General features: G+C 33.3%; 3 protein-coding genes across 3 annotated transcripts; 2 read left to right on the top strand and 1 right to left on the bottom strand.

The window, feature by feature from the left end:
• The first annotated feature begins 4999 nt into the window (after nucleotides 1–4999).
• LOC125877024 (receptor-like protein kinase HSL1) lies at nucleotides 5000–8755 on the top strand. Its single transcript, XM_049558328.1, has 3 exons — nucleotides 5000–5532; nucleotides 5915–8082; nucleotides 8224–8755. The coding sequence occupies exons 1-3, from the start codon at nucleotides 5111–5113 to the stop codon at nucleotides 8592–8594; spliced, it is 2961 nt and encodes a 986-aa protein (XP_049414285.1). The 5' UTR covers nucleotides 5000–5110; the 3' UTR covers nucleotides 8595–8755.
• Nucleotides 8756–13233: 4478 nt separating this feature from the next.
• On the top strand, nucleotides 13234–15829 carry LOC125877027 (NAC domain-containing protein 73). The gene is made up of 3 exons (XM_049558332.1): nucleotides 13234–13549; nucleotides 13674–13863; nucleotides 15087–15829. The coding sequence occupies exons 1-3, from the start codon at nucleotides 13457–13459 to the stop codon at nucleotides 15623–15625; spliced, it is 822 nt and encodes a 273-aa protein (XP_049414289.1). The 5' UTR covers nucleotides 13234–13456; the 3' UTR covers nucleotides 15626–15829.
• Nucleotides 15830–15999: 170 nt separating this feature from the next.
• LOC125877028 (uncharacterized) lies at nucleotides 16000–19792 on the bottom strand. Its single transcript, XM_049558333.1, has 2 exons — nucleotides 18978–19792; nucleotides 16000–16338 (listed from the first exon to the last, which is right to left on the bottom strand). Exon 1 carries the CDS (start codon nucleotides 19681–19683, stop codon nucleotides 19009–19011), a length of 675 nt encoding a protein of 224 aa, XP_049414290.1. The 5' UTR covers nucleotides 19684–19792; the 3' UTR covers nucleotides 16000–16338; nucleotides 18978–19008.
• Between the last annotated feature and the right edge of the window lie 375 nt (nucleotides 19793–20167).

The following is a 20167-nucleotide window of genomic DNA, read 5'->3' as shown; positions in this document are numbered from 1 at the left end:
ATGAATTGCACCAAATGGCCACTTTTAAGTAATAGTTTCATGTGGTGGCCAGTTTCATGGTACTATTTAAGTTATAGTATCAATTTTTTCAAAATATTTAACTTGTAGCCACTGTTGACAAGTTTAAAGATAAGACATTGCCTGCTCCTCCTCTACTTCTTCTTCTTCATGGCACTTTTTAAGTAAAAATTTTGATTCCTTGCGACGAGAAAGGGTTGTTCGGATGGTAAATACTCTCTACTTCTAACTCTAAGGTTACAGTTTCATAACTGAAGGCATTTATGAGTCATTTTCAATACGTTGAGGGTTATTTTAATTTGACCCTTTTCCGTTTAATTTACATTATCAGCAAACAGAAATTAACTATGGATTCCGTTTATATTTAATTTGACAATAGTCATCATCGCATGAGGGCACAGAGTTGAACTTTGAAATAACATAAGTTTAAACGGCCACAAAAATCAAATATTTCAGCTGTCTATATATGTAAAGTGAGCACCTAACCTCAATCCCACAGTATATATGTGTTGAATTTGGTACAAATTTAATTAGTGTTTTGGTCGAGAATAGACTATAATATAATGTGTTTTGTCAATAAAAAGGAGCGTCAATGATTGTTGCACAATGATTGTATGCGCGCTTGTGACACCTTTTAAATTTTGAGATTTAAATAAGTTTTTTTTTTTACGGTAAATTTTTTCATATCTTGAATTATCAATTATTTTGTCTTATGATACTGTGTACATAGTTTTTAAGTATGTAAATTGTATTTTTAAAAAACTTAAAGATTTCATTTTCAAATTCACGAACAAAATTAGATTGTTTAACTCTCGAAATTCAAACTATGCTACATAAGTTGACATAAGGAGTATCTTTTTTTGGGTAACTTGTATATACATAATTTATACCCTAATATTATCTTAAATATAAATACACACATATAGAGGGAGTGTACTTTGTCTATCAATAATAGAGGGAGTTTTTTTTTTTTTTTAAAAAAAAAAGAAATAAGCATCGAAATTTAGATAATTTATGATAACCTTTTTGCCTATAAATATTTGTACAAAGAAAAGAATTTATAAATAATTGAAGGTAAGGTTTTACAATTATGTTATGAATTACAATTATGTTAGAATTCATACTGGTGGGTATATAGCAAGAGTTAATGGGAAATAGAGGGAAGATGAAAAGAGAGGAACTTGAAAAGTCCTCTTATGCTTTAGTAAAAAGGAATTTGTCCTTCATCGGTGGTGGGAAGAAAAATAGAAGAGTTTAAATAGAAAAACACTTCTATTAATTGTTAAAAGGGTTTGAAAGAGGAACCCCTAGCGCTGTCGTCGTTGCTCGGCTTTGGCTTTGAAAAATGATCGATCGAGATATTATTTTTGGACAAAGTTTATTTTAATTAATTATTTAATTTTTTAATTAATTAAATAAAATTAAATGGCAAAAACATTTCAATTAATTAGTTAATTAACCGACACATTCCGACCTGACTCGGATCCGAGTGACCCGTTTTATTTAAATTACTTTCCCGTTTTATTTAAATTTTTCGCCGCTGCAACCTTTCGGAACCAGTTCCTCTTGCCTATAAATACATGTTATTCTTCAGATTTTTTACTTACGAAAATTTTTGATTTCTTCTTCTTCTTCTGCACAAATTTCTTCGTGTACTTTACTGGTACTGCACTTGAGTGGTTCATTGACACCAGTGTTTTGGGTATCAATACACTGGTGATTGAGATCATTCTATCATGAGAGGACATATTCCAAATCAAACCTCGGATACTAGAGGGGAATAATTTCCTTAAGGGGACACTATGCATTCAGTGGGCTTGATTTTTTCCGTTCTGCTTTTCCAGATTCTGATATGTTTTACATATTTTAGTTTTCTTTTGAATTAATTTATGTTCATTTGTTTCTTCACTGGTTCGGATAAACTTTGGTAACTTCGTGTTTCTGCAAAGTTTGTTGAATCAGTAATATTGATTTTAACACAGATTGCTAACACATACGAACTAGTGCTTGGAACTTTTTGTCTCCGCCAATTATTTTTCATTTCCGAAGGCACAATCAAAGATTTATAAGTTTATGATTTTTGAAACCATCACGTATTGAATTATAAAAAAATATTTATTTATAGTACTCCTAATTTTTATTTCAAACAAAATGTTTGAACTAAAGCTATTGAATTCTGTCGAACCCATAAGTTCAATAGTAAACACACAATACATTATACATATACATTAATTAGCTCCATGCATAGACGCATGTATCTATATATAGTCTAGCATTTTAGTTAGGAAAATGTCATGGACTGACTCCTCGAGTTTGTGTGGTGCCCGTAATCCCAATTGGCTATAAATATTGTTCGAACTTTATAAAAATATAGTAATATCTACCTTCGATATTCAATTCACCCGTCAATATGTTTGAAGAATTCGAGCAACCTATAGTTCTGAATATTCTTTGTTCCACTGCGGAGTGAGTCACAAATTCACTATCTTGGAATCTTTGACCTAATATATATTTGCACGCTTATAATTTTTTTTAAAAAAACAGTCAGTACATATATATAGCAGCTTTGTTTTGATAGAGAGTCATAAACTTTTTTTCATATTAATATATGGTCCATATTCTGATCCCCAAACAATTGGATTATCAAACTGGACCATGTGTGACAAGACTCAAATTATTAATATTGTTTGGTTTAAGTCTTTCATTACTTCGATTTTCAATTTTAACTTTTTTTTTTACACCTCAAAATTCAAATTAATTTAGCAGCCTCTCTACCAAATTTATTCGACTTTTGAGTAATACGAACATGGAAGGTCATTTAAAAATCCACTCAACTTATACAAGACACGTGTATCTATTCATTTAATTTTATACAAGTTTAAATATCTACTTATATTTATTAGATGAGCCAGGTTAAAAGACGTGTATGTAAGGAAAACCCTAAACTCTGAGAGTTTACCAAATATTTTTGGGACTTTGTGTTAAAATTGACTGCTTTTGAAAAAATAAATGTAGATATATTGTTTAATTATTATTGGTAAATTTACTACAAATGGGGAAAACATAAGTAAACTAATGAGTCTTTGTGGAAGACTGCTCTCCTTTTGAAATTTCAAAGTTCACTTTTTTTTTGTTCAAAGAGTCCCCACATATACACCAAATTTCTTCTAACAATACTGTGCTTTATTTTCCTATAAATTTGACTACACGTACATGCTCATTTTAATGCTCTTATATCCGTCGTTTGGCATGAGATATAAAGTATGGTAATTTTGAAATAAAATACATGATTAATTTATTTTGCGTTTGATTAAAGGTAGTAAGTCAGTTCTTGGACTATATCTATCTCCTCATTTATACCATGGTGATGAGATGCATTATCTTATATACATACTGAAATAATTTACTTCGAAATAACTTGTTCCTAATCAAACATACCCCTTAAGTCACTAACCATATTTTTGCTACTTTCATTTTATTTTACCTGATCCTTATATAAAAACGAGATGTTTCATTTTGACATAGGGAAAAACAATGTTTCCATTTCTTCCCATTCCCAAAGCCAAAAGAAACTGAATCTTATGTCATCTAATTCCATTTGCGAAATAAAGGAATTTTGCTTTTTTCTAAATATTCTTAAGTTGAGTCAATATCATTTGTAAGAGCCAAGAGGTATTGGGTATAATAAATTTATAAAGTTTATTTGACCAAATTGTAACTTGTTTTGTTGCTTATTTAGTAAAAAACACAAAAGATTATTATAAGTCCTTTTTCTTTAATTAATCACCAAGTCCAAATCAACTATATGCCTAATAACTTCTGTAATTTTCAAAATATCCCTTTCAAGGTTCAAAACAATATTCGTAATGGTCTATGTCTCTTACTATAATTTACTTATTTTTGTTTGGGAAAAGGATTCGAATATATTCGAACTTTGACCGAATTGTTGTAATAATTACAAACTTTGGGCATGACCTATTACTCTTTGCATTGTTTAATAGTGTATTTTAAAAATATATATGTGCTCACGTGGACATTATAAATATTGCATTATTATAAATAGTAACTTGTCCAGTTAGATATTTATATATCTTTAAAATATAGGTTCTGCCCAAAGTTTGAGATTATTACAAAAATTTTGATCAAAGTTCAGATATATTTCAAACTTTTTCCCTTTTTATTTGGACCATATAATAGTGACGAAGTCAATACTTTTATTAAGAAAATTCAAAATATACCTACCAAAAAGTTGGAGAGATTCGACATATTATGTAGATCCTAATTTTTTGAAAAGAGAAGTTTAGATGAATCAGTTTCCCTCCATTAACTCCGCTTCTCTATATGAGTACTAAGCACAAACTTATGGATACTAAGCACAAAGTTTTAGTTACTTATAGGGTAAAGACTTATGGATACTAAGCACAAAAATACTATTCTACTTGAGTGCATCAATAAACTTAAAATAAAAATAAAGAAATAGAACTCTAGCTGAATTTAAATCTTGGTCTCATGATTGGTTCCTCCAGCTTGTAGCTATAGCACAAGGACACTCTTATACTCCTCATGAGTGCACTGTTAATTAATACTAAAGGAACCACTCATGAGACCAAGGTGCACGTACAATCCTACATATAACTGTGGGTCTGGTCCGCCTCTGACTGTTACGTGAGTCCAGCTCGAAATGACACTTCTTAAGCATCACATATCAAAAGGGATTCTCCTAGACACAAGGAATCTCAATCAGAAGGGCGAATTATCCATTTTGATCTATATTTTAGAGAAGATCCTTTTGACATATGATGTTAAAAAAAATATCCATTTTGAAGTCAGACTAATACGACGAGAGCTGTCACCGATAATAGCGGGAAAACACTCATCCCAGTCAAATAATGAAAGATGATATCACATCACAAATAGACAAGTTGGACTATTTGTCCACATTAAACCGACCCTCATCGTCCCACATAACACCATTTTTTTCTCGCCATTTTTCATCCTTCAAAGCTTACACCATTTTAACAAGCTCAGCAAACACCCATTTCACCATTATTACAGAAAAATCTCTGTATCTTCTTCTTGTGCATGAAAAACCATGCAAATGAAACTATTACTCTTCTTTCTAAGTACATTCCCTTTGATTTTTGCTTTAAATCAAGATGGGTTGTATCTACAAAAACTGAAACACTCTTTGTCAAGCTCAGATCAAGGGGTATTTTCTACTTGGTATGAAAATGATCCTACCCCATGTAACTGGACAGGTGTCACCTGTAATGACGCCGGAGATTCTCCCTCCGTCGTCGCTGTTAACCTCTCCGGTGCTTCTCTTGCCGGACCCTTTCCGGTTTTCCTCTGCCATCTTACTTCGCTTTCGTCACTCTCGCTTTCGAATAATCTTATCAATTCTACTCTTCCAGTTTCTATTTCTGAATGCCGTAGCCTCACGTACCTTGACCTTTCTCAGAATCTCATCGGTGGAACTATCCCCGACACTATTTCTGATCTTCCTTACCTCAGGTAACTCAGTTTGAAGCTCAATTTTGCATATCCCCTGTTTTCTTTTTCTCTCAGTTTTTCGAAAAATATCAACTAATTGGGACTAAAATTTTGCCATATATGCGTATTTGGGTCTGTTTTAAGGTGAATATAAGATCTATAGTTAGTGTATATAACATAAACATCTCGCATTAGCAAGGTCCGGGGAAGGGGCTGTAAGCAATGATTCAGCTGAACCCACATAACCTGCCCGGATTTGCTTGCTGGTGTTATAGTAACTCTAAATTACTATTCATTGTTTGAATAAAAATGCAGATGGAACGAAATGACTATTATGATCTTTTATTGCAGATTTTGTTATTCTTCTTGTTTCATTAGTATATATTATGAGCTTTTATTGCAGGTATCTTGATCTTAGCGGATGCTATTTTTCGGGGAATATTCCGGCAAGTTTCGGAAGATTCAGGCAACTGGAGACTCTTATTCTGACTGAGAACATACTTACTGGTGAAGTTCCTGCTGCATTAGGTAATGTAACGAGTCTCAAGACACTTGAACTTGCTTACAACCCTTTTGCATCGAGTCAGTTTCCTCCTGAACTCGGTAACTTGACTAATCTTGAGACATTATGGCTAAGCATGTGTAGTCTTGTTGGTTCAATCCCAAAAAGTATTGAGAAATTGAGTCGATTGACTAATTTTGATGTGTCCAATAATGGACTGGTTGGGTCAATACCAAGTGCAATTTTCCAGCTTAATAGTATTGTTCAAATTGAGCTCTACAATAATTCCCTCACCGGAGAATTGCCTTCGGGATGGTCTAACTTGACCAGGTTGAGAAGATTCGATGTGTCGACTAACAAGTTAAATGGGACTATTCCTGATGAGTTGTGTGAGTTGCCACTTGAGTCACTCAATTTATTTGAGAATCAATTTGAGGGGTTTCTTCCAGAAAGTATAGCTAACTCTCCGAATCTGTACGAGCTTAAGTTATTCTCTAACAGATTTTCTGGTTCATTGCCTAGTGAACTGGGGAAGAACTCGGCTTTACAGTATCTTGATGTTTCATACAATACATTTTCTGGTAAAATTCCTGAAAGTTTGTGTGAGATGGGAGCTTTAGAGGATCTTATAGTGATATATAATTCGTTCTCTGGGAGTATTCCAGCTAGTCTTGGCAACTGCCGGAGTTTACTTAGGGTCAGGTTTCGGGCTAATAAGCTATTCGGGGAAGTCCCAACTGAGTTTTGGAGTTTGCCTCAGGTTTATCTCTTAGACCTTTTTGGCAATGCATTTTCAGGAAATATATCACACATGATTTCTGGTGCCAAAAATTTGTCTAACCTACAAATATCAAGAAACAAATTCTCAGGGGTTATACCTAGTGAAGTAGGAAAGGTGAAGAACTTAGTTGAGTTTTCCGCGAGTCATAATGAGCTAACGGGAGAACTTCCAGACACATTAGTGCAGCTAGGGCAGTTAGGAACCCTTGATCTTAGTTTCAATGAGCTATCAGGGAAAATCCCCTTCGGAATTCACACAATGAAGCAACTCAGTGAGCTTGACTTGGCAAACAATGGATTTTCTGGGGAAATTCCGGAGGAAATTGGGACTTTGCCAGTGCTTAATTATCTTGATCTTTCTGGGAATTACTTCTCAGGGGAAATCCCACTCAGTCTGCAAAGCTTGAAGCTTAATAAGCTAAATTTGTCTAATAATCAGCTGTCAGGGATGATTCCTGCAGTTTTTGATAAGGGTGTTTATAGAGACAGCTTTCGAGGTAATCTAGGTTTGTGTCAAGGTGTTGCTGGTCTTTGTCCTACCAAAGGTAGAGGACAGCATGAAGGATACTTATGGACTTTGAGAGCTATCTATACAGTTGCTGGCTTCGTTTTCCTTGTCGGGATTGCTATGTTCATTTGGAAGTATCAGAAATTCAAGAAGATTAAGAAAGGAAACACTATGACAAAGTGGACATCATTCCATAAGCTTGGATTTAGTGAATTTGAAATACCCGTTGGACTAGATGAAGCTAATGTAATTGGCAATGGAGCTTCAGGAAGAGTGTACAAAGCTGTCCTAAGCAATGGTGAGGCAGTAGCTGTCAAGAAGCTATGGGAGAGAACAGTTAAAGATGAAACCCCTTATGGTGCTCTTGAGTCTGATAAAGACGAGTTTGAAATTGAAGTTGAAACTCTGGGTAAAATTAGGCACAAGAATATTGTGAGATTGTGGTGCTGTTGCGATACTGGGGATAGCAAGCTCTTGGTATATGAGTACATGCCAAATGGAAGTTTGGGCGATTTGCTGCACAGTTGCAAGGCCAAATTGTTGGATTGGCCGTTGAGGTTCAAGATAGCTTTAGATGCTGCTGAGGGGCTCTCTTATTTGCACCATGGTTGTGTTCCTCCAATTGTTCACCGTGATGTTAAGTCAAACAACATATTGCTGGATGATGAGTTTCGAGCCAAAATTTCAGATTTTGGTGTGGCAAAAATTGTTAAAGCAGGCAGCAAAGGTGACGTTGAATCCATGTCTGTAATTGCTGGTTCCTGTGGTTACATTGCGCCAGGTATTGATTTGTTCAAAACTATATCACTGGCTTTAGTCATTTTTACCGATATATTGGCACATCTAGCTTATATTTTCGGAAAGATTGCAATTTCATTTTAAAGTAGCCAAAACTAACATTAGTGAAATTCATTGATTGCAGAGTATGCATATACTCTTCATGTGAATGAAAAAAGTGACATATATAGCTTTGGAGTGGTCATTTTGGAGCTGGTGACAGGCAAAAGACCAGTCAGTCCAGAATTCGGGGAGAAAGATCTAGCTACTTGGGTACACACTACGTTGAACGAGAAAGGAGTTGATCAGTTGCTCGACCCAAATCTAAACTCCAGCTTCAAAGAACATATATGCAAGGTTCTTGATGTTGGTCTACGTTGTCTTAACCAAACTCCAGCTAATCGTCCCTCAATGCACAGAGTGGTGAAAATGATCCAAGAATCAGTTCCTTATAATGTGCCAGAAATGGAAAACAAGAATGGTAAACTTTCCCCTCACTTTCCAAAGTCAGTCTAGTTAATATATTAGATCAAGTAATAGAGCAGGAGTGTTTCTTGTCAAGAATTGGCAAGGAAGAAGCTGCATAATGAAAAATTAGTAGTCTTTTTCAAGAATTAAGCATATTGTACTCTTTGAATTCTACAACCCTTTATGAATCTATATTACGAGGATTCATCCTGAATTAACAAATTTTACGCTAGCTGTCAGCCTACCGCAACACAGATGGGGTACTGAAAGTTGTAAGTATTCTTAACTAATGCCTTTGATTAAGTTTGTTAAACTTAGGTCCTACTTTGCTGTCCATCATTCACTGAGCTGGGGCCTTTAGAAGTAAATATACAGACAAAGCACCAGTTTTTCAATGACATTGATAGATTATGTGGACTTATGTGGTTTGACTAAATTGTGTTTTGAGAAGAAGAATTCAAAGATATTTAGAATTGGTGACAGTGAGTGGGGATGTTCAATTATTAAAATAGGAACACATGATTATTTATTGAGGCAGCATGAGTAGTTTAAATAAGTTAATATCATTGGCTGAAAGGAATTTTTGGTTTGAATTTTGCCCTGAGCTAGTGGGAACTGAGAAACACATTGAAAATAACTTCCGACTATGTGACTTGATATTCATGGATTGCAATATTGAGGGACCATAAAGTTTATAATGACAGAATTTAAGCTGTATATAGTGAAATGTATAAAATATCTTTGTATAATTTTGTTGATTTTATTAAAACAAATTCTATTAGTTGGATCAAATGTGCTGCACTTAAGCAATTGCGAAAGACTAACGATGCTCAAAATTATATTTAAGGAATCGAAACAGACGTACTCAGTACTTCCATAGATAAGGGACAATGGCTAACTCGATATTGGTAAGTAAGGGTCAAAAGTTCAAGTTCACGCATATAATATCCTATTTTTGCAAATTTTACTATTCCTTTGGCCCAAATAAATTGTAGGTTACGGCCCAATTCATTTTTGGCTGTACAAGTTACTTGAAGCTTAGCTTTCAGTTCACTTCACATGAAAGTTATTTATTATAAGAAGAGTAAATTTTAGGAATAACAAACACAAAAATCATATTAGCGCTCTATAGCTATAGTTTTGTTATTTGTGCTCCATACCCAAATTATATTTGCTATGGAGTATCTGATTTGTATAAATTGCGGCGATGGTATGAAAATTGTGTTTGTGTGTGTATATGTTCTTTGTGTTAAGCTAGAGTGGCGAGCGAGATTGGAGAGAGAGGAGAGAGGCGAGCGAGAGAGTGGAGAGAAGTGAATTGTATATGTATATCGGTTAGATAATTGTATATATGTAACTACTATGTATATGTATCAATGATTGTGTTTATATATCTGCATAAAATTTGAATTCGTATATAATTGAATTGAGTTAAAACATTTGTATTTGTATATGAAATCTCTCTCTCGCTTTATACAAACACAATTTATACGTTGTATTTTGTATAATTTGTGTTTGTATAAAGCGAGGGAGATAGAAAGGCAAAAAAGAACTTGACAGAGAAATATTTGTATTTGTATAATTATAAGTGTATAGGACGGAGAGACATGTATTTATATTTGTATATACAGTCTCTCTCGCTTTATACAAACACAAATTATACATTTGTGTTTGTATAAAGTGGAAGAGGCGAGCGAGAGAAGGCTAAAAAAGAGGAGAGTGACGAGCGAAATACCAGAGAGAGGGAAGAGAGACGAATAGCAAGAAGTTTGTTGCGAATCAGAATTAAATTAAACTGTATCTATATCATTTATTTTGAATTAATAATTTGCTATAATGCATAATTTATTGGCCTATAAATGAAAATATATAAGAACTGTAAAATAATAATATGATTTTAAACAGTTTCATTTTGCCATCAAAAGGTTGAAGCGATTTTATAAATGAGTAATAAATTAAAAGAATACATATGAATTTCATCGAGTGAGTTTTAAGGTCTTTTTATTGAATTTTATATTTAGGCCATCAATTTGTTGGTAAAGATTTTAGTTTTACAATAACAAAGGTTTAAATTGATATTAAAATTTTGATAAAATGTCTAAATATGAAATAAATAAATACATAGGTTCGTAGTTTATCATAACAGGCTATAAAAAACTTGCTCGTGTTCAAAAAGAAAAATAGATTATGAAAAATAATTAAGTAATCATGCTTGCTTAAAAGTTGATTATTAATTAAACTTTCTTGCAAATCACCATCAACCCTTTAAGATAATCATTCATCACTACTTAATTGCTTCTTTTCCCTCTCTTCTCTCTTTTTGAGTCCGCAGGCGGATTTAACATTTTTAATTTATGAATTTTGAATTATTATATATACTATGGGATTTAACTATAAATATATAATTTAATTTAAAATTATTTAATTTTATCAAACTCATAACTTTTATTGTGACTTCGCCCCTAATCTCATTTTAGGTGGGGTGGGGTGGGGTTGGAGATTCACTTGAAGACTTTTTAGGTTTTATTTTATTTTTATTTGTACTTCTTTTTGGCTTATTGTGTGATGACTGATGAAGCTATAAGTGGAGAATTATTATTGTTCTTAATTATCACATGTCCAAAATCTTCAAGATTACAAAAGTTTGGTTCTGAATAATAGTTCAAGTGTTGAGGAACACTTTAAGAATCTATGTTTTCCATAACTACAAGAAAAAAAAAAGAAAAAGGAAATCGGTGGTTCGATCATAGATCGATATCTTTAATTTTTATACACTCAAATCTTTATATAATAGCGTTATTTATCTAGATGTTTTTTGACTGCTATATAATGACATGCTATTATATAAAACATATAACATTACATACCATGAAAAAATCGATTCCAAAATGTACTTAGCGTTGTTATAGTAAAATGTTATTATAATCTACACAAATGATATGACAATTATTGTGACCGTTTGGTACCAAGCCAACAACTTTAGATTTGACAAATTTGGATAGTAAATTCAGCAACCAGAAAATGCAAAACTCTTTATAAAACTTTTGAATGAAATATATAAGATAAGGTTAAACTACCATTATCCTAGTTCGAAATATCATACAATTTGATCACTAAGAATCTAAAACAGAAATATTATTCCTTTTGTCTCGTTTTATATAAGGATATTTGACTAGATAGGAAATTCAGAACATTAGTTTCTCTTAATATATTATTTATCAGTGATGAAAATAATGTTTCAATACAAAAAAAATATTAAAAAGCTTGTTTGGTAGAGAAACCATTTAAAAAAAATAATAATAATGTGTTTTTGAGACGAACTAATTAGCTAGTTAGTGTGATCATATAAGTATTATACGTATAAAACTCGAGATGAATATAATAAATTCAATTGCACCCATCAGAACGCACTCTAAATCCACTTCTGCTTCTGCCGTAAAGCTTTCTCTGTGGAGGTGCGGAGCTAAAAGGTTACTTATGTACCACCTACATATTTGATCGAACTCAATAGCTTTAATCTAAACTATATTTTGTATGTTGAGAAATTGATCATTAGATATGTACAATTTTTTTTAAAACTCAAACTCAATTAACCTACACTTAATATCGCTAGTCGTTATTTTAAAATTTAAAACTCATAAAATTTAAATTCTAACTCTGTCTTTTATCTCTTGCGTTGCATGAGAAGTTTAAGTGAAGCAATGTCATTATTGGTGGATGTTAAAGTTCCTCTTATTTTTGTTTCTTTTCTAACCAAAATTGTTGTCTTTGTGTACACTCTAGGGTGACATTAGAGCCGTAACTAACTCTCTGTGTGTGTGTGTGTGTGTGGGGGGNGGGGGAAGGAGGTAATACTAGGTTGCCTTATTTGCACTCAAGTAGTTTCACAATAAACATAAAAAAATTTCTATGACGAATCAACGAGAAATTTATGCTATAAAACATGATTTTTTACATTCAAGCTCACTGAAAAAATGCATGATGAAAAACTCACTTAAATAGTGGAATATTTTCTAATTTTTCCGCATGAAAACATTACTAATTTTTCTTTCTCACCGATTCAATCAAAATATTTATGCAAATAGCCACCGAATATTTTCCAGTGGGAAATTTTTGTGGAAAATAATACCCTCCTTGTCCTAATTTATATGACTTACTTTCTTTTTTTGCCCATCCCAACAAGAATGACATATTGATGCTTTCTATATTTAGTAACAATTCAACTTCAAAATGTCATTTTACCCTTAATGAAATGATTTATAGCCACATAAATATTTGTAACTCATTTTAGACCAGAAGTTTCAAAAGGTTTTCTTTATTTCTTAAATTCCGTGTCAAATCAAACTAACTTATATAAATTGAGACGGAGGGAGTAAATTTTTAGCAGTGTTTAAGTTTTGTTCTTCCTTTTTTATTATTTAATTTTTACCAATACATGGTAAACTGTCTTTATTAAAATGTTCCTTGTCAATAAAATAATCAATTAAAATATACCCTTTTGGTTCTTCTTCACAAAGATATACATTTATTCCACATGAAGCATCCTTACTTAAATGAGCTAAAAGAAGAAGTGAATCCCAAGCAAACACTTCCTTTTTTGAATTTTATTTTATTTTTCCATCTTTGGTACTACTAATACTAGCTAATTATATTACTCAACTTTTTACATCTAATTTTAATCTTTTAAGTGTTATAAGATGAATACAAAAAGTAGAATTTCAATAATATTAATATACCTTCCCAACTTTGATGAACAATTAGGTTGAGGGAAGAACATGATATTGCTACTTTTTCCTCTTTTTTCTTTTTAACCCTTTGTCTCTCCTTCTACAAATTTTGTTATTTTTGTAATAGTACTTAGTCAACAATAGTGGCCAAAAAAAGGATTTTTCTCTAATTATTATCAAGAAATGACTTGTATCAATATTGACTCTCTTACTAGTGTTACAAAAATAATTAGGACTTGTCCTTCTTGTGGTCATTTGATCAAATATGAAGAAAAGGTTAGTAATTTTTTCTTTCTTTTAATTTAATTTATTGTTTGATTTTGGTTATTTATTATATTATATATATAACATGATTAATGATTTCTATTATTTTTTGTGAAAAAAATTAATTTAATTATAGGCTGGGATTCATAATCTTCCAGGATTACCAGCTGGGGTGAAGTTTGATCCAAGTGATCAAGAGATTCTTGAACATCTTGAGGCAAAAGTGAAATTGGATGCACACAAACTTCATCCACTAATTGATGAATTTATTCAAACATTAGAGGGAGAAAATGGGATTTGCTATACTCATCCAGAAAAGTTACCAGGTAATTCATTTGACGACAGACAAATTTTGTAGCTAAACAACAAAATTGACGACAAGATATTAAAAATTATGTTAGTTACGGATTAAAGTTCGTAGCTAATTCAAGTGTTTTGTAAGATGGAACAAAACATATAATTCTGAATGAGTTTAACTTTTATATACTAAAATCGTAAACTGGCTTTTATACTATTAGATCGTCTAAAATTAAAGATAAATATGTGCATGTAATTGTTTATTATATAAGTGGATAATAACCGAAAAAATAAGACAAGTTATCTACTAAAACAAGTTAATACATGGATAGTGTTATACAACATCACAAAGTTAATTCAAGAAATTTTGAGTTGATAACAAATTAATAAGATAGTTTCACTATGAATATACAAGAGCAAATTTTCAGTTCTTTTCTTTCTGCTGATTTATCTTATTGTGAATGAAATCTTCTATAAGCAGACAAATAATGAGAGTTTTTTTTTTCTTTCTACTGATTTATTGTGAATTGATTTTTAGTTTGATGTCCAAAATCTTCTATAAGCAGACAAATATAATTTTTTCATGCATGGTTTTTTGATCACGAGGTTATTATAAAGTTTTGTTTTCCTTAAGATATGCACTTTCACTTACTTGGATTATCAAATGAGTTTAAGTTTAATGTGATCAAGGAGTAAAAAGATATATACATAATCAGGTCATTTAAAAGGTAATTACATATTATTTTAGAATAAGTATTAGTAATTCGTCATTTGGTAAAATTGACAAAAATTTTAATTTATATAAGCAATTATTTATATTATCAGATCACTCAAAGAATATCTATATATAAGCCTTCTTTAAATATGAGAATGGCAATCTTAAAAACAAGTCAAGTTATCTGGTACGACATGTAAAGGTGACAGGTTGATGGTGTAATAATTCCTTAATCTCATGATGTATATAATAATAACTCAAATTGATAAGTAACTACCTTACTATCACATGTTAAATTATATTGATATTATATAATACGAAAAAAATTATATTATATGTGTATATAACTTAATTAAATATTGATTATTATTATTATTGATGAATGGTTTTCTTGAGACGACGAGGGTCTATCGCCAATATCTCTAGGGATAAAGTTTGCGTAAATTCCACCTTTCTCAGTCGACCACAATTATAAGATCACGTACACTGGATATGTTGTTGTTGTCGTTGTTGATTATTGATGGATGGTGCATGCAGGAGTGACAAAAGATGGCTTAGTTAGACATTTCTTTCATAGACCATCAAAAGCATATACAACAGGGACAAGAAAAAGAAGAAAAGTACACACAGATATACAAGGCAATGAAACAAGATGGCACAAAACAGGCAAAACTAGGCCAGTTGTGTTAAAAAACAAAGTGAAAGGCCACAAGAAAATACTTGTTCTCTATACAAATTATGGTAAACAAAGAAAACCTGAGAAAACAAATTGGGTAATGCATCAATATCATCTTGGTGATAATGAAGATGAAAAAGAAGGTGAACTTGTTGTCTCAAAAGTATTTTATCAAACTCAACCAAGACAATGTGGTGGTGGTGGTAACAATAACATCAAAAATAATTGTCCTCCTCTTCCTCAAGTTAGAACAAGTATTGGTCAAGTTGGATCTCAATTTGTTCATTGTAATTTCAATCCAACTACTCTCATATCTTTTGAACATAATAATCCGACGATGACTACTACTGCTCGTCTTCCGAACTTCAATAATCTCCCTGACGCTTCATTTATTCCCTGACCTTTTCTTTTAGATGAGACAGTCACACTGAATAAGTTATCGAAACAAAGAGTAGGATGGACAGGAGGACTAGGAAGAATAAAGAAGAGTTCTCTTGTGATTTTTCAGTTTTAATTTTATGTTTATATTTTTGATGTGGCTATTTTATGTATTATTAATGGTATTTACTTTGTACAGTGACTGGCTCTTGACTGGGAGAGTAACTAATTAATCAAAGTTCAACTGTACAAAGATATCTATATATAAACTCATGTTCATTATTTTCTTTTTACTAGTACTGATCTTTATTTCTATTTATTATACTGGTGAAATAAAGTACTAATCTAGTTGAAGTACACTGACATTGCAAATAGTAAACTGAAGGCCCAAAATAGTACTCAGGAACAATTGTGTTGATATAGTGTATAAAACTGAGCTCCGGGACATGCATTTTCATCATAAGAGTGAAATATTACATAGTTGACGATTGTACTTGCTATCCTTTGGCATCAAGATATCGTTAAGTATGGTATAACCATAGCTATCCAATTATTGTCGCAGCAGAATAGCTATCTCTCAGAATACATATATATATATATATATAGGTCTTCGACTATAATGATATATGCATGCAAACAGCTTCTCATTGTGAAGCCACTAAGCCAGCAGTGATGTGAGACGATCTTCCTGCCTGGTGTTCTGCAGTTGGCCGGACACTAGATAGACCATCCTTTCTGCAACAACACATATCAGACTTGTTAGATGGAGGGAGTACAATGCATTGCAAGTTTCACCTGCTGCACAACTATATGTTAAAACTTATTGAATCTGTACTCTCTTTACATTAAGAAAAATAATCGATGTGAAAAGGTTTTTACATGTACGCAATAAGAAAGTTCAGTTAACTGTACGTATATCAGTCTGCAGCGTCTCTCTCTCATTAATCCGTTCCATTGTTCTTTGACGCTCAAGGTCTCAAAGCAGCCAGCACTGGTGGCACAACCAAATCAAATTGCCTGTTCATGGTATATATAGAAACCTCCTTGTTCTGAAGGGTATACCAACTGAAGAACCCATAGAAAAGCAAACTAACATTCATTCATATAGGCAAACAAGCATCTCCAAACGAAGACACTGTGAGAAAACTGCAAGCTTGCTTTTATTACAGAAAAAAAGAAGAAGAGAGACTGAACCTCACTCTAAATTGTATATAATTCCAAAAGCAAATTATCTTCTCTCCCCTCCACCTACCCCCAGAAGGATCAATAGTGTTCTGATTGTGGAGTTGCTCAACCACTTGAGCAAGCCAAATTATCTACTATGGCTTTTGACATGAATTCATTTTCCTAAGTTTTCCTATTGACCAAAATAGTTCTTCTTTCTTATTTAAGTGATACATTTTTCACTAAAAATAGAAGAGTTTCTCACTTATGTATAATGTGGGTCAACCCATTTTAACCCACAATCCACATGAATATGGGTGGGTTAGGGTATGACCCATTTTCAACCTGCCCATTTGCTACCACTAAATGTGTGGGGATATATATTAGCAAGTGCAACTTCAGCTGAACTTCCCTGATCTGTTCAGAGAGTAGGAAAGCCAGTTGAAAGTGAAAAAATGGAGAAGATGCAAAGGAGCGAACCTCAAATAAAAGTTAACAGTCAATTGCCTTGTTGAGCACATGTATGCATCATGCAGGTAGAGCGATTCCCAAGCAATTTCCCTGGCACATGTACCTTTTTGTACGGATTGGACGAAACTATTTGGGTGGAGAATTAGGATACATCACTAACAATTAAGAGATTCACGTGGGAGAAACCTCTCATATTAAAGGAGAAAGAAGCTTTAGAGAAACCTATCAACAAGGAAGGAACCTTAAGATATTCAAAAGGAAAACTACTAATGGCATAGTGTATTACTTCAGGAGAGGTACTACTTCTTTTGATCGGTTCAAGAGAGGTACTAGTTCAATGTGAAGGTGCAGCCATGCTTTTCAAATGAAATGGTGGTGTAAGAATCCTCAATAGAGGATCTTTAAAGAAAAGGGTGTACTCTCCAAAGCAGTAAAAGGAACAACGACTTTAAACTGGTGACCAGAAAATTATACCGAGGAAATCAAGACCTCCCTATGGACATCAAGTTAGTTCTTGTCAAGCCTATGGTGACTGTAAGGAGCTCTGGCATGATACTACGGGCTATCCCCAACTTGGAAAAAATCAATACCTATTCTTTATGATCAGAATTTAATTTTTTTTTAAAATAGGAGAACAAAATGCATAACACCACAAATTTACATTGCAGAGTTGAAATAAATTCAGCTCAAATTGTAACTATAGACGTTAAGAACCACCCTCCCATCCTACATGTATATATCTATTGGATTCGAAAATACATGTTGGGGTACTAACCCCTCAAATGAAGGTAGCTATTTTTTTTGGTAAGAAAGAACACCTATATGAAAATGAGACTGCAACACAGGTTGGTCTCGTAAGTCGTATCTACAGCTAGAAGGGTCACATTAGACAAGGAACTAGGAAGAACTAAACAGGACACGATAACAGTTCTCTCAGTCTCACATTCTTAGTAAACAATATCAATAAGGTTCTTATTTTCTGGTCTAGTAACTAAAATCTCATATATATATATGGTGGAGTCATACCGGTTGGAGGTTATTTTCAATGCCATTCCAAACAAGTAAAACAGATATGATGAAATAAGGAGTTGGGGGATTAGGTACCATAGGAGTAGGTACAGTTGCAAGAAAGGGATCTTGTACAGAAATCTAATTGTATCAGGGCAAGAGCTCTGCCGCCAATCCTTAACAGGGGCAAATGGTTTACAATGGAAAGTTGCAGAGCATGCATTTATAATATTAAGGATTCATACAACGATCCCAACTATCTCAAGATGAGGCATGGTAGTAGCAGCAGTTTATTTTGGTGTTCTAAGCTGGACAAGTGATTGCTCTTGCGCCAAGAACGCCATCCAGTAAAGAAGTTCTTAGGAAAAATAGTTGAGACTTGAAAGTTGAAGCTGACACTTCATTTGCTTATTTATCAACTAAAAGCTTAAATCCTTCAACCAATATTATTATTCTCCTCAATGCTTGTGGAAGATTGTACAATATATGTTACTCTTATAGAGAGAACACTGCTCTTTCGTATCACTAGAAGTATGCATATCTAGTGCGAAGTTCGATTCCTCAACAACTACAAATTCCAAGCTAGTTGATGTCTACTATATGAATCTTCATTATCAATTCACTCCATCTCAACCATTTCATCGCAATACTCAACAATTTCAACACAAAAGATCTCACGCCAATGCAGAATACGAAAAATAACACACATATTGGAACTTGTCAATAATCACCTGTTTAGATTACAAAATTTGAAGGAGGATCCTATAGTTTCTTCTTCTTCCTGAAAATATAAACGTCAGTCTCCTCATAGGCGTACTCTGGATGTAAATGCTCGTGTGGAACCTTCTCGACATCAAACATCTCTCCACAAAGCTCCCAGAACTTCTCATGCGCCTCAGGAGATCTCAGCTGGTACCCCAACAAAACGACACCATTTTCTCCCACCAAAGCATCCATAGCCGACAGCAACGGACCCACCGTCTCCTCCAAGTACACCACATCGGCGGCGATGACGACATCAAACGGCGGGCCGAGGGATTTTATCTGATCCTGATTGGACCAATTCAACTGCGCCGTCTTCAAACTCTTCTTCAAAACAGGCTTGTTTCGCTTAAGATTGTGTTTTAGGGCCGGCATAACCGGAGAAATATCAGTGATAACGACGTTGTTCAGACCTAATAAGAAAAGCCCCATGGCTGCTACTCCGCAGCCGGCTCCGAGCTCTACGCCGCGCTTGTTCTGAAAGTTAAGGATGTCGGAATAGGGATTTGGGGTGACGGCGCATGTTTGAGGATGCCACCGTTCGGCGAACTTGACGAGGACTAGTGAACAGGGCCATACGCTGGTGCCGACATGCATGGATCCATTGTCTTGATGGAAAGCAAGCTGAGAATCCAGGACTTTAAGATCGATCACCGGCGAGTCAGTGAACTTCATTATATCTTCAGGGTCGATGACCGGCGACGGCAGCGGCGAGTCGGAACTTAATTGAAATGTGAGTGGGTTAATGGGCCAAACGATTAGAACATGCAAGGTCTAGTCCAGACAAAAGAATTTTGGGCCGCGACCCGAGTGTTGAATTTTGGGCTTACATAACCACTAATCTTTCGTATAAAAATGCATATTCAAACATAACTTCAAATTTCAAAAAATTACAATTAAAATACTCAAATTTTTAAGTTTCCGGTTCAAAATCTATGACTAAGCAGGAGCTTAATATCTTCATGAATACGTAATAGTATCTAAATTTATACATATTTAGTATTTAAATCACTGAAAAATCTTACTATTTCATTTGATTGACTACACAAAGTCACAAACTCTTATCTTATTAGTGAGGATTTTATTTCATAATTAAAACATTCTAATCCCACTTCTCATATTCCTTTTCCTTCCCCATGTATAATTAAAAATGTTTAAA

The sequence above is a fragment of the Solanum stenotomum genome, chromosome 9 (genome assembly GCF_019186545.1).
Source record: "Solanum stenotomum isolate F172 chromosome 9, ASM1918654v1, whole genome shotgun sequence".
In the NCBI taxonomy this organism is placed as follows: Eukaryota; Viridiplantae; Streptophyta; class Magnoliopsida; order Solanales; family Solanaceae; genus Solanum; species Solanum stenotomum.
The sequence above is the reverse complement of the archived record's forward strand: the minus strand, read 5'-3'. Positions and strand labels throughout refer to the sequence as shown.